Source organism: Peromyscus eremicus, chromosome 19 (genome assembly GCF_949786415.1).
Source record: "Peromyscus eremicus chromosome 19, PerEre_H2_v1, whole genome shotgun sequence".
NCBI lineage: Eukaryota > Metazoa > Chordata > Mammalia > Rodentia > Cricetidae > Peromyscus > Peromyscus eremicus.
In genome coordinates this window covers 40,807,973-40,823,058 of record NC_081435.1, presented here as the reverse complement: position 1 = coordinate 40,823,058, position 15,086 = coordinate 40,807,973, and the positions used below count along the sequence as shown (strand labels likewise).

Genomic DNA, 15,086 nt, shown 5'->3' with positions numbered 1-15,086 from the left:
CCTGTCAAATGATTCTACAGGGAAAAGAAACTTCTCAATCAGTAACTCGGTGTAAAAGTACCCATGGGCCAGAAAGCAAAAGGAATGGGAAGGAAATCCATTCAGCCTACAAGCTGGAGTTGCCTCAAATTGCCGGTTTCAGCCTCTGTTTGCTCGGCGCAGGCCTCACTCTGAGGTACGAACCTTGTTGAGGAAACTAGAATGGGAGAAAACTGGCAACAACTGCCTGAGAAACGTCCTTTAGACAAAACTTCCCGCTCTGATGAGAAGCCACCTGCTAGTAATTCCGCCTGACAAACAGTGTGACTGTGGTCCCCTAACAGCAGGAATGAGCCTGGCTGCCTCTGCACAGAGCTGGCCTTCTGGGCTGGGCCAGCACTCAGGCTCAGTCAACACAGGTTCTCCTAGCATCCTCTCTCCACCTCCCCACTAATACTCCGCCCCCCCCCCCCCCCTCCTTTTGAAGACATTCACTCCTGTAACACTCGGTGCTGAGGAAAGAGCTTTACTTGGCGGCTTTAGGTTTACAGGATCGCTGGTGAACTATCAGTCTGTCTGGCAGGAAGGTCCTCCCACAAACGTCGCAGGGAACCAATTGGCTCTGGGCACTTGCCCAAGCAGCTTCGTTTAAGGCGTCAAGATCATAGAACCCCTTGGCTGCAAAGAAAAAAAGTAAGAGAAAGAGGGAAATATTTTTTAAAAAGGAAAATGGAAAGGTGAAATGTGTTAGTTTCCATTCAAGGGAGCCATGTTCTACTATTTATGGAAAACAGTCGCAGGAAATACCCCTGGACTGGCATTCTCAAGCAAATCGTGTGACTTTGGCAGAAATTAATAAATAAATATAGTAAATAAATAGGGTTGAGCATTCCTGCAGGGGTTGATTAGATTTAGCTACGAACTGGAGGCTTTTGAAAAAGGGAAAGAGAGTTTCTTGTTATGATATGCACTCTTCGCTCATTACGAACATCTTTGCTTACACGCTGTTATCTTGCAAATCTATAATGTTTGGCTTCCTTTCCGTTGGTTCTAAATATAAGCTTCCACCGGGAAAGGAATGCGTGTTTGTATTTTCATTCTATGCGATTCTCCCCTGGAATGTTTTCAGAGACCCACACTGACAACTGAAAGTGAATTTAAGATGAAGTCTACCCTAAAAAAAACAACAACAAAACAAAACAAAACAAAAAGTCGTCTCTTCGTGGTCATAAACTCAGATGATCTTTAAGTAATTAAAGAGAAGAACACAAACAAGTTGAGGGGAAGAGAACTGGCCTTCAGGAAACAAAGGGAGAGCCGAGAGATGTGTAATCTTTTTTGGCGGGGCCTGGGAGAGCAAAAGCATATGGCTTTATTTTAGGTGAACAATGTGGGGTTTAACTTTAATAAGCCATGTTTAAATAGAATGACTTTAGTACATTAAATTGACTATGTCCTAGAATCTCCCAAAATAGGCCCCTCAAATGTGACCAGGCACTCAAAATGTATCTGTTTTTATCATTGGCCAGCGGATGTTACTTCACTAAACACTAGCCTGTGTTCATTCGATTTCTATCTTAATGGTTCACACAACCATGACAAACCTTTAGATTCTTAGCATGCCTTCTTTTAATGGAGATTTCAACCCTGTGTAGCCTGGTATTTCTCCTTTAGATAAAGCAAGTATCACGATTATACAGATTATGGATGTATGTTTAAAGATTTGCTTTTATTTGTGTGTGTGTGTGTGTGTGTGTGTGTGTGTGTGCGTGCGCGCGCGTGCGTGTGTGTGTGTGTACTTGAATGCAGATGCCTGTGGGGACCAGAGATGCTGGATACCCTGTAGCGAGAGTTGCAGGCAATTGCAAGGTGCTAGACATGGGTGCAGTGAACTCAGGTCCCTGCAAGAGCAGTGTGTGCACTTAATGGCTGAGCCATCTCTCCAGCACACGAATGCGTGTTTTGAGTGCTTTGAATACTGTAAAGAAAAGGATAGCTCTGACTTTTTCATGGCAGTGTTCCTGCATAGAACTTTAACTGTGGATCCAGGAAAAGAGTTATTTGAACTCAGTAACTGTACGAGAGGAAGCCAATTCTATTTACCTAGAAAAGAAGGGTACCTTCAAAGATAAAAGTAGCGTGAAGCCCAAAGAACAACTGTAGGCAGGTGAAATGATAGGAACTACCCTGCTCTCTGTCAACAGTGGACGACAGTGAGACACCCACTTGCAGGGATTTTCAAGCTATTCACACTTGTGATGATAAAGCCATGTGATGATAAAGACCAAGCAGAAAAAAACGATGCAGAGCATTGGGAATGATTATTTTGGGTACCAAATGAGAAGTTCTAGGAAAAGGCATGTAGTCTCTCTAGAGACAAATACTATGATTTCAGTGGTGGATATTTTCTTTTTCTTTTTTTTTTTTAAATTTGTTTTATGTATACAGGTTTTTTGCCTGCATGTATGTATATGCACCATACTTGTTTGTGATGCCTTGGGGTCAGAAGAGGGTGCCAGAACTTGCAGAACTGGAGTTAGGGATGATTGTGAGCTGCCATGTGGATGCTGGGAACAGAACCCAGGTCCTCTTCCAAGAGCAGGCAGTGCTCTTTACCTCTGAGCCATCTCTCCAGCCCCAAGATACTCATTTTGAATTCTTTTCCAACCTTTCTACAAAGTCTCTTCTTGCCGAGGGCTGTGACTAGTTGAGTTTCAATAGCATCTACAACTCGTTATAACAATCTAGATTTCACTCTATGGTTGTCATACTCTTCTTGGATCACACCTTAAGGAGTGCTGTGAACTAGCCAATGCTAAACAGCCCGTGCAGTACCTTTAGCTACACAGGGAAAAATACTTGAAAGATGCATCTGTTAATAAAAAATAACCTCTAATGAATAAGAAAATCAAATGAAAAAAACATTAATGATAGAAATATGATAATTGAGACTGAACTTGCATGGCAATTATGTAAATATATTTACATATGCAGTGAAAAAAATCACATGTAATATAACATAAATATATAATGTACATATAATATATAATAATATATCATGATATATAATATATTATCGTATATTATATTATGTATTAAATTACATGTTTAATGTATAATACATTTGATATAAATATATAATTTAAAGTATAATATAATGTATAATATATCATATAATTATGTATAATATAATTATTACATATTATCTTTATTGTGCATAATATATATTGTATTTTATATATAATATAAAATATCACATAATATATACTGTTATCTAAATAATAACGTGTAATTTGTAATATAACATATATGTATATTTTTCTTTCAACTCTGTTCATACTCTGGGAACCCAGCACTCTGTGACCTTCACATGAGACAGTACAGATCCTCCTCCACTTGGGTTGGATAGCACTTTATAAATTACTGATTGAAAAAAAAATCTGGACATTCCATCCAGTTGTCTAGATTTCTGGTTTCATTTGCATTTATTGGAAAATATGAATGTCTTGGGCTAGATTTCTTAATGACGGCAGCAGCTGGATGAGAGTGCCTTTCCTTTGTGTTCACAGAGGAAACAGGTTCTTCAGTCCTGTAACCTGACTAGTAGACCCTGTGAGCATTTGAATTTGGTACTCCTGCTCCATGAGGAAATCAAGGCACATTTATAAATGAAAACAAAGCTGTATATATTCCCAGACATCTTTAAGCTTCATGGTTTTTAAAATATTATGTGTGATAATATATAAAAATAACTTTAGGAAAATATGGTAAATTCCCATGGGTACCTCTCACAAGGTGTTGCCAGGACATACTGTCTTTATGTCTCAGCATCTGAAGACAAGACTGTAAAGACATTCCAGAATGTCTTTTAAAAATCCAATCCGACTTTGTCTAGACCATAAGTGCTGATTTCAGATGCTAGGACTAGTAAGAAAAAAATAGTCAGTTTTCCAAATATTTTTTTCTAAGAACTTACCAGTAATGACTCTAACTTCTGGTTTTTTCGGTTCTGGTCTCTTTAGTTCTTTAGGCAACAAATTGTTTTCATTATGCCATTTTTTCAGACATTGTGGCTCATGGATGCTAATAGATTTGGTCCCATATTCACGGCCACAGATGTAACAAACAACTGTTGGTGGACGCCTTATCATTGTTGGCTGAAAATAATATAAAACCCATTAGATAAAGGATGCATGTGGAAATTTCACTTGAAAATTATTATTTTTAATTCCGGTTATCAGAGCTGGAGAGATAGCTTAGCGACTAAGAGTACTTGCTGCTCTCGCAGAAGACCTGAATTCAGTTTCCAGCAAGTCACAACTGCCTATAACTTCAGTGGATCCAACACCTTCTGGATTCCACAGGCATCTGCAGGCACGGATGCATGCCTGCATGTGTCATGCACACACACACACACACACACACACACACACACACACACACACACAAAATAAAAAATAAAACTCCAACCAGTCTGGAGAATTTGACTTCTGTGGTAATAAAGAGATCAAACTATGTTGTTACATGATTGAATATGAGCTTGGAAGAGAATAAAAAAGGGTCAACCAGAATTCTTCATATTGTATTGTCTGAGAGGCATTTTCATTGTTTATGAGATGAATTGATTTTCTAACCCTTACATCTGAGTTATAATGCCAGGAGATGCAACAGGAAGTGAGGCTAGAGTTCTCCTCTCAGTAACATGAAGAGCTAATGTGCCAACATTACTGAAAATGAAAGTGTCATCAGAGGCAGGGGACTTAGGCCTGTTCACATTCTCTCATGTCAGCTTCTTTCTACTGCAAGCACCTTCACCTGTTTCTGAGTCTGGAGTAAGATCTACTACAGGCAAGACCGCTGATCAAGTTGGTAGATCCATACCCAGCCTTTTCACGGTGATCTTTATTGACAACTTGACTGGATCTGGAATCACCTGGGAGACACACCTCTGAGTATGTTTTTGAGGGAGTTTCCTCTGAGGAGGGAAGATACTCTAAGTGTGGGTTGTATCTGACATCCCATAGGACACCATAAGGAGCCTCAGAGTTGGAGACGAGAGAACTCAATGAATACAAGGGTTTACCACCAAGCCTGATCAACCTGAGTTGGATTCCTGGAATCCACACATTGGAAGGAGAGGATTAACTCTGGCAAGTTGTCCTCTAGCCCTCATATGCACATTGTGGCACTCGCACACACAGACAGATAAATAAATAAATAAATAAATAAATAAATAAATAAATAAATAAAAGCTAAATAAGTAAATAAATCTCTTGATGATGGGACAAAGAGCTGCAGCGATTCGTATTTGCCCTGCTTGTTTTAGTGTTTCTCTGGCCCAGTCTTCACTTGCTATTCCAGTTTCTTCCTTTTGGAATGGGAATGCATATTCTGTCATTGCACATTAGAAATTTGTGGCTTTTTTATTTTACAAGGATTCACAGGTAAGAAATTATCAAGTCTCTGATGGGCTTTGAACTTGGCTTTTGAACAGTGTTGAGAGTGCTATGACTCTTTATGGACTCTTCATTATAGGAAAAGTAGGAGCCTTTGAGGCCAGGGGTGGAATGCAATAGCTTGAAAGTGATGTGTTCAGTATCAGGTTGACAAAGAGTGACATGATCATTTATTTTTGTTGTCAACGTCATTAGATTTGGAATTACCTAGGAGACACACCCTGGGTGTGTCATTGAAGAAGTTCCCTGTTTCTGCTGTGGGCGAATGTATCTGCAAATCTTAGTCAAAATTAACCCTCCATTAAATTGCTTCTTGTCCAGTATTTGATCACAACAATAAGAAGAGTAGCTAATACAGATGAGAGTTGGTAGATAAATACTTCACTAAGGCTAATTTCATACAGTTTTCCAGAAGTTCTTAGTAAAATTGTTCCATATCTATTGCATACCATACAGGCTTCCTTCTTTTCCATTTATTCCCTTTTGTGGATTCTTTGAAGAAAAAAAAAAATGGAGGCCACAAAATAACGACCTGACATTTTTTTAAATGATAAGAGAAAACAAAACTAAATTATCCTACTACAAGACAATGTCAATTTGGAACTTCAGTCCAGTAAAAAATGGTCTTCAAAAAACTGAAAATGAAATAAAAGTATCTCTGTGTAGAGGAACAGGTAAAGAATTCACTGCTGATAGACTTGTTGAGCCAAAAATTCTAAGAGAAGTTTTAAATGGCAAGAGGAAATAATAGCAAATAGTTTAGTTCTGTAAGAAACGATGGGGGAATACTATAAAAATAGCAGGTCAGTCAATAAAATAAGCTTTGGAATACTCATAGCTTTGCCATACAGAATATTAAGTCTCTTAAATAATGGGCTACTTGAGGCAAAAGTATCTAAGACAGAGTTTATAGTATATATGTATGAAACAAGTTATAGTCAGCAAGAACACAGAGTGGAACAAAACTCAGTGAGATAATTATTAATTTGATTATATTTTTTGAAATAGTTTTTGAATATGAATATTATGGGTCAAAGGTGTTTATTTTAATGTATATAGTAGCCACTATTTCATACAGATATATACAAGGAGAGAACCTAAAATCAAAAAGTAAATGGCCAACCAAACTCCAAATATGGTAAATTAACCGATCCCCCAAGGATAATAAGAGAGAAATGAAAACATCAACCCACCAAAATATGGTGATTAATAGCATTAAAACAGGAAGACAGGTAGAAATAAGATCAAATATGTCAATAATTGGCTAGGGCACTACTCTTATTATTGCTTACCCTTCTGCCTCTCACTATATATATATTTTTTTCCTTGAAAAGTAATCGATAATTGCAGTGAATATAAATAGACTAAACAACACAATTAAAAGACATGTTGCTGGGCACAGTGGCTCATACCCAATCCTAGTAACTGTAAGTTGGAAATAGGAAGATTGCCATGAATTCAAGGCCAGCCCAATCTACATAATGAGTTCTAGTCCAGCTGAGGATAAAGAGCTAGACTCTGTCTCAAAAGCCAGAAGAATACAAATTAAAAGTAATAAAAGTAGCCAGGCAGTGGTGGCACACACCTTTAATCCCAGCACTCAGAGGCAAAGCCAGCCAGATCTCTGTGAGTTTGAGGCCAGCCTGGTCTACAGAGTGAGATCCAGGACAGACGGAGAAACTCTGTCTCAAGAAACCAAAAACCACCAACAACAAAAAAGGTAATAAAAGTAAAAGAGAACACATTTTTCAGGCTAGATAAAAAGACAGCATCAACCTTTGTGTTTTTATTACGAGAAATCCGTTTTATGAACACAAACATGCAAATAGGTTTCAAGTGAAAGAATGGGGGAAAATACTCTGTGTGACAGGGAGAGAAAGATAACGCCTTATGTTCAGTGTGGGAAGCTTGAGTCAGAGCGGTAACAAGCTGCAGGGCCATGGAGAACCGGGAAAGCTGTGCTGAGATCTGCCTTTTACTGTGGCTGGGGTCATTCAGCAGGGACTAAGCCATACTTGTGTGTCAGGGATATTAGCCTGATGGCTTGTAGCTACCAGGCCAAGATGACTATGAGATCTCATAAGTGGCTGCTCTGCAGATGAGGGAATATTGGGACCAGAAATGGCAATATTTTATGCTGCAAGATGACAGCCAGGGACAGAAAGGGAGAAATGAGCAAAAGCAATGGAAGAAAGAGGAAAACATTGATTGTGTTCTGGGCCTGAGGAGATTGATGGATTCATAGAATTTAACCTCAGTAAACCCAGCCAAAACAGGAAATGTAGGCCTGCAATTCAGTGTTAATAGTTTTGGGAACTATTCTCGGAGAAAAGGGTATTTTAAATAGGAAAATTCCAGATAAAGGGATTAGAGAGAGTATGGAGAAGAAAATACAAGTAGAATGTCTGTAATAAGAATATTGAAAATATGAAACTACAGATTAAAAAATACAGAGAAAGGTTCAAATTTTCAATTTAGGAAATGAGACACGGAGAGAAAAGAGCCATCAGAATTTTGGAAACATTCCTTCCTGGCTTGCAGCAAGGTGGAGTCATCACGCTGTAAAATGTTACAGAAAGAGTTGGGAGATGAGAAAAAGATGTCATATTCACTGCTAGGTCATACGTCAGTGATTGGTGCATGTTCAGCCCTGATGGAGCAGAAAGGGTAAAGAAAAAAACTAAACCGTTTTGATTCCTGTACTAGCTAACCACATAAACCTCGATTGTGAGACATTCAACAGCAGAGCTAGGAAAAGGGGGTGCTCTCAAAAAGCTTGAAGGAAGGAAGGGAGAGCTGAGTAAAGTCAGGAAAGGCTTGTTTATATGATTAGAAAGTAGGGTCCTTCTCCACCGGCAGAGAAAGGGGATGAAGCATGGACTGCAGATGCGGAGCTCAGAGGAAAGGGAAGAAAGAAGAAATGGACAAAGTTACTTAAAGGTAGTTGCAGGAAAGTCAGGGTTGTTAGAACTCACAAAGATGAACTTCATCTCCTAGGTAATGTGATCTTCAGGGAACCAAGAGACTCAGATTCCAGGAAATCAAGTATTAAAATGATGGGGCTGGGTACTGTGGGAATGTGATAGTGATTCAATTAGGAAAGAGACTCACCAACTAAAGCAAAAATGACCTAATTAAATAGAGTTGGAAGAGATTCCGGCAGCATTAAAGGCCCCTTTTCCCATATGTTCTCTGGTAGGACTGGGAGGCATGGAGACAGAAACAAATTAAGTAGATGGTATTTTATCCTTTGGGGAAATAAAACATGGCAAAAAAAAAAAATGTATGTTTTAGAATCAGCCCGCCTTTCACCATAGCTACTGGTCAGCCTCCTGAAATGGAAAAAACACAAAACATGGTCACAACAAAAAACAAAACAAAAAACAAACCACTATTATGATTTCTGACTACCAGAAGCAAAATAGATCCTAGAAGACTAAACAGCAAATTAAGAGGCCAATTAAAACCGAAATTGGAGAGCCTTCCTGAAATGTGCATTTTATTTGAGGTATAATATTTTTATTGAGCACTAAATGATACCATCAGACTGTGTTCATCGAAATAACCAGGTGCTTGCTTGTCATGCTTTCATGCCGTGCAGAGTCATATGGCCCATGAAAAGTGACTTGGGAAGCAGGGAATTCAAGACATATGAGAAAGTATAAAGCATAAGCCATAATTTTTGAGACACCTCGAAGTTCCCTGTGCTTTCTTTCCATGTTTATTCATTTGGAAGGTTAATTAAATACAGGTTTTTCAGTTGAAAAAAATAAGAAGTTGTTCATTTTACTTTGAGAAGAATGCATTTATTAAGACTCCGTATGGAACCTGGATTACAAGCCAAATGCAGCATTTAACCAAGCGTAACGAGCAAAATCAATGGCATGGTTCCTAAATGAAGACATTCCCATCAAACTGTCATAACGTTTCCTCTGTGGGGGGGAAGTTGTGAGCAAACAGGCTGACCCAGAGGCCAAAAGACACTCTAAGAAGAACTGCAAAAGATGTGGGAGAAAATGACCTCCGTCAGAGGGGACGATGTCCAACAGTGCTCTTTTGAGAGGTATTTGGGGTTGAACTTCAGCTGACCTGTAGCATACTCTATAGTCTCAGGTTTGAACATCTTCCCGCTATGCCATACTATAGGGAAGTATAGGCAACCCAGCTGTGGCTGAGGAGAAAATGCTCCCGGGTGGGTCTGAACAGTGATAAGATGACTGGATTCATTTTTCCTTAACTTCACTACTGTTAGTCCCAAATTTAATTGAGCAATCTGTGGCTTGTGGTCAATGCCATTATCCTGATTAGCAAGGATTTACTAGCTGAGTTCTTTTTCAGTGTTTGCAGGAAGAAATGGCTTTGACGGGATTAGAGAGCATGGCCAGGAAGGGACGATCCTACCCTGAGAGAGCCAGCAGAGTGCCCCCTCTTGCTCAGTGTAAGGCAGACAGCATTGGATGCCATGGCATAACAGAGCAGGACAGGAGCCGGGGGAGGTCATCCCTAGGAGGACAGCAAGCCCTGTCCATGTGGAGCTTACCAGGACTAGCCAGCTGCTGTAAGTCTGAACTCTGGAGAGAGAAAAGGATTAGATTTAGTTTTCCTGTCGACATTTCAGACAGTTTTTATAGAACTGCCTTTCCAAAAGTCAATCTCTAGTTCTGCATGAGTACTCTTCAGGTGTGAAACACTTCATGAGAATAAGAAATGTTTGCCAAGTAGGTGTGTCTATCGGTTCATTAAAGCAAATATTTGCTACGTAGGTGTGTCTATCAGCTCACTACAGTTCTGCTTTGGTCCTTTCAGGAGCAATATAGACAATTCAGGCTGAATAGACAAAGATGCTTTAGGGAAAGCTATTATGTGTATTTTTAAACCAGAATCCACTAACTTTTCACATGTTTTCAATCACTTTACTGGCCACTGGTGGAATTCTAATATTATTTTCCATGCAGCATCTTTTTTTTTTTTTGCTTCCTCTGTCAAGAGCACCCGGTCTTCAATGGCTTAGGCCAAATCTGGTTAATGCAGAAGGCAAGAGAACAGTTACAGATTTCTCTCTCAATCAGTGCAGATATAACTTGTCATCCATGTGTTAATTTTTACAATGAAAATTAGTAGTTCTGATAGCACTACCAAGATAAGAGGGCAAAGATAAGGACCAAGAAAACAAACACTGGCGTGGTGGAAAAGCTTAAAAGAATCGTTGATAGAAGGGGAATAAATACAGTCATTTCAGAGAATCTGGAAAGAGTGCTTTCCAGCGTCTCTCGATGGCCTCGGCATGGCTCAATGCAAAGGGAACCATGGTGAATGTGCAGCTTAATTGTCAAGAGGGTCTACAAGATGAAGACATTGTTCTGAAGGGAAAAAATAAGAGCAACGTTACAAGAATCTCAATGAGAGAAGCATTGAAAACTCAAAGTGGAAGTCATTAGTTCTAGTAAAGAGCAAAATCACTGCACCTGTTAAATTCTTGTATCAGCTTCACAGTGACACCAAAGTGAACTTTTACAGTGTGAAAGGACAGGGGGCACTATTACAGGATAGTTAGAACTAGACTCAAAGATGTAGCTTGACAATTTTGTATTAGTTAGTTTGTTAGTGTGGGGTGGTCTCTCTCTCTCTCTCTCTCTCTCTCTCTCTCTCTCTCTCTCTCTCTCTCTCTGTGTGTGTGTGTGTGTGTGTGTGTGTGTGTGATACTCTTGTGAGTTGTGAGTCTGTACTGTGTGCATATGCCATGCCAGCACATGTGAAGGTCAAATGAAAACTTATGGGAGTTGATTCTCTTCATCCCTCGTGCGGGTCCCAGGGATTGAACTCAGGTTGTCAGGCTTGGTAGTAAGCACCTTTTACCTGCCAAGCTCTGTTACCAAGCCTAGATTTATTGCTTGTCATTGAAGCATTTTGTCAATTCTTTATAAGGAGACTATTTTAGTGAGGCTTGTGCCAAAGAAACCACATCACAGTGTGAATTATACTCTTGTTACTAAGTCTGTATTTAAATTGAATGCAATACCTGATTTTCCCCCACCCCCAACATGATTTATATGTTATTTGGAAATAGTCCTAAAAACAGAGAACTTTTCCATCCCTGTCTGGGGATTGCACCATAGCATCCCTGTATCAAAATAGCCCTATTCTATGTGTTCACTTGAGGCCATTCATTAACTTAAAAGTCAAAGACAACCACCCAAATTATCCAAAATTGAAAAAGTATCGTAGAAGGGAAGTAGAACATTGGCCTACACTACAACTTCTAGCAAACTAGCAAAAGACATGCCTACTTTCAAATATTAGCCAATCATATGGTTGTAATCTTTGATCTGTAATGATACAAGTCTAAACATTTAAATTCAAAACAGGGATGACCATGAAAGAGACAGCCATCACAATCCTTACCCTGTCCCAAAACTGGGTTAAGCACTATCTCCCTATATCTGTGTGTATTTTGTGTCTCAGATGGAGCGTGGCTAGTAACAGGCCCAGCTAGTCTGTGACTATCTGGGTTTAATCAACTATTTCTCAATTTCACAAGAGCCAGTAAGACAATGGTATTCTAAATATTGATGGTGCCAATGTATTCTGAGCAGAAACAAAGCAGAGGCATCTGCTGGAGGCACAGCTGTGACTGATTCAGATGAGACCTTCATCGAAGGACATAACGTAAGGAGGAAAGGCTGGGCTTCTCTCAGTGACTCAAGTGCAGTGTGAATGCTGGTGCTCTGGAGGTTGTTGTTGCTGTGTGCCAGGCCCTGTACAGAGAACAGAACCAAGAACTGGTCCCAAGCAGTGGAAATAACCACACGTAACTCACTTTACTTGGGAAATATTCTCTAGCTCTATCTATGAGTAAATATCAGGGTGGCGGATCCCCACTTGCCTGTGCCTAGCTAATGACAGATGAAACTGTTCAAGAAACAGAGGAAGGCAAGCTGAGAGAGGCTGCTGCTGAGCAGAGACAGTGTTTTCTTGACTTCTCTGCCCACGGACATATGTGAGCTCAGATTGATTATTTTGGGAACTGGTTTCCAGGCAAGGAATCTTTCCAGACTTTCCAATTTTTATGACCCTGAAAGCATTTGAAGGGTGACTCCGAACCAGCCTATTTTCCCATTCCTTGTTCTCTCTGGTAACAGTAATTTCCCTCATGTTTAATTTCTGGGACATGAGTTATTGCTTTAGCATGTCAGTGGCTAAGAAAGCTTTGTTACCTGTCCAGGAAACCTGCTTTTTACCTGGAGTCTCCTAAAAGTCACCAATTCAAAAGACTGAATCTCTGGTGGTGAAATTAAAAAAAAAAAAAAAACTAAACCAAAGCAACAAGCAGCCCCCTAAAATTATCTGTGGGTGCAATGGTGGCATGATGTTATGGGGGTGACCAAACACTTTGTTACTGAATTAATACCTGTTCCATAGGAGGAAACTTGTGCCTGGTTGTATAAATCTGTCCAATATTCCATGGCTTGGGGGCAGGGCGGGAGAGGGACCTCTAGGTACTAAGGGTGAACCCACTATTACTATTTTGCTAAGTAGACTTAGTATCAAACTGCCCTCTAAATACATATCTCAATATCCATAAATTAGTACATCCACCAGTCCTAATCACTGGGTTGCCTACTCTGAATATAACATGAAACAATCTCATCACAGCAGAATGCGGTGGAAGGTTTGAAGCTATCCTTGGGCACAAGGAACTACTACATTAAGGAGCAAATTCAGTAACACACTTGAAAACCATGACTTGGTTGTGCATCTGGGATCCCAAATCAAGTCTACCTGATTCCACTATCTGTAGTCAATGGATGCTATGCTTTGCCACTAAGTCAGCCATTGGCTTTGAGGGCCACCAGCCAAGTCCCCATCTCTGTTCCCATTCTGCTTTCACAACACACCACGTCTGCAACACTGCCAAGTTCTTATACCAGCTCAAGATGTAGCCTGCTTCCCCTTGGACCATAGATAGGACAGCCTGAGGGTGCAGTTGCTTTGTGAGGAACAGAGACTGCCTTGATCTTTGTCTTTTCCTGTAAATGAATTTGCTTCTTTATAAAATGCAGCCTTCTCTGAGGCACAGGGTTTCCCTCTCAAGATACTTACTTTATTCTCCCATTGTAGTGCAGAAAGTTTCTCCCCCTGATCACTACAGTGATCTCCCCCTGATCACTACAATGATCTCCCCTTGATCACTACAATGATCTCCCCCTGGTCATTGTAGTGCAGAAAGTTTCTCACCCTGACCTGATTGGCTGGTCACTGAATTCCAGGGATTCACCTGTTTGTGTCTCCCCCACATTGGGATCATAAACCTGCATCACTACATATGGCTTTTTTTCCCTTAAATATGAGTTTTGGATATTGAATTATGTCTTCATGTTTGCAGGGCAAGTACTTTGCCCCCTGAACTATTTCCCTAGCCAAAGAACAGTTTCTTGGTTAAACACTTTCCATTTTATTTTTTCTTTTCTTATTTGAGATTCAAATAAACCTGCCCTGCCCCTGCCATTGATACCTTAGAGGATATCGATTTTCTGAGCAAATCCTTGCCCCCAAAAGAATTTCTTAGCGTAACATTGGTAGAGGATGTCCGGGCATTTGGTTTCTGAACTCATCAGTTGGACAACTGGTCTCACTCTCATGGTCAGCTGGCTTCTAGTCACAGAATGAAATCAAGCAAGCATGGAGGGAAACCCACAGGTAAGACAGCCAATCAATTTATCCAGTGACCACTGTGGGAGCAAAGAAAAGTGTAGATGGTGCCACCTGCATTTAGGGCAGGAAGCTGTTTTCTGTGACAAAGTTGCCTATGGTTTAGATGCAAAAGTCCCCAGCTCAGGAGTGTGCTCAGAAGTGATTTCCATGTTTAAAAGGCTATCTTGTTCGTTAGATAGGCCAGAAATAATGCTAATTTTAAAAAGCAAGCTGCTTTTAAAATGTTCCCATCATGGGGGTGACTTATCCTTGTTTCTCCTAGTATTCCTATTTTCCTCAATCTTGAAGTTGGGAGCAATGGATTTATGCTTTTGTATTCTCTGATTAAAGGTAGCCTGGGATGTGTATGTTCCCTGGAGACTTTAAAGATGGTGCCATGGCATTGGAGGCAGGTAACTGGACATAAATACTAGAAACGTATTGAATTCCTGTATTGGGCCCTTGCCAACTTGGGTGTTATAGAAGACAACATGATACTGGCAAACGCTATAAGAAGATACAGGAGGTGAGGAGGAGAAGTGCTATGCAACCGAAATGACAATCAAGAGATGAAGACTCAAGGAAATCTCTCTTGATGCTCTCTACCCAATCATAACGCAGGATTTGTGCCTGATCAGTGACACACTTGTTCAGCAAGGACTCAAGCCAAGATATGTTGAACAACATTTGATGTGGTTTTAAAAACTTGTGGAGAAGGATTTAGAGCCAGTGCTGGGATTTGGATTTGTAGGAATCATGCTCCAACTCATAAAGAGTCATTAGTGTATATTACTAGGAAATATAGATATATGCATTTGGGGCTGGAAGCGAGGAAGTGGGGTAAGGGGAAGAATCAGGCTTATGAAGACCTAAGATTGATTAACTGTTTTACAAACATTTATGTATTGGGTTTTATTTACTTATTTATCATATATATCTATCTATGCATGTGGAGGTCAG

At 40.0% G+C, this 15,086-nt stretch overlaps 1 protein-coding gene across 2 annotated transcripts in view; it reads right to left on the bottom strand.

Annotated features, from left to right (window-relative positions):
* Positions 1 to 489: 489 nt before the first annotated feature.
* Znf475 (zinc finger protein 475) overlaps positions 490 to 15,086 on the bottom strand; it is a 48,160-nt gene continuing 33,563 nt past the window's right edge. For both annotated transcript variants that reach the window (XM_059246340.1, XM_059246341.1), the window contains 2 exons: positions 3,956 to 4,136; positions 490 to 657 (listed from right to left, as the gene is read on the bottom strand). In XM_059246340.1, coding sequence (XP_059102323.1) covers positions 506 to 657; positions 3,956 to 4,136 — 333 coding nt within the window. In that variant the 3' untranslated portion in view covers positions 490 to 505. The remainder of the gene's footprint in view (positions 658 to 3,955; positions 4,137 to 15,086) is intronic.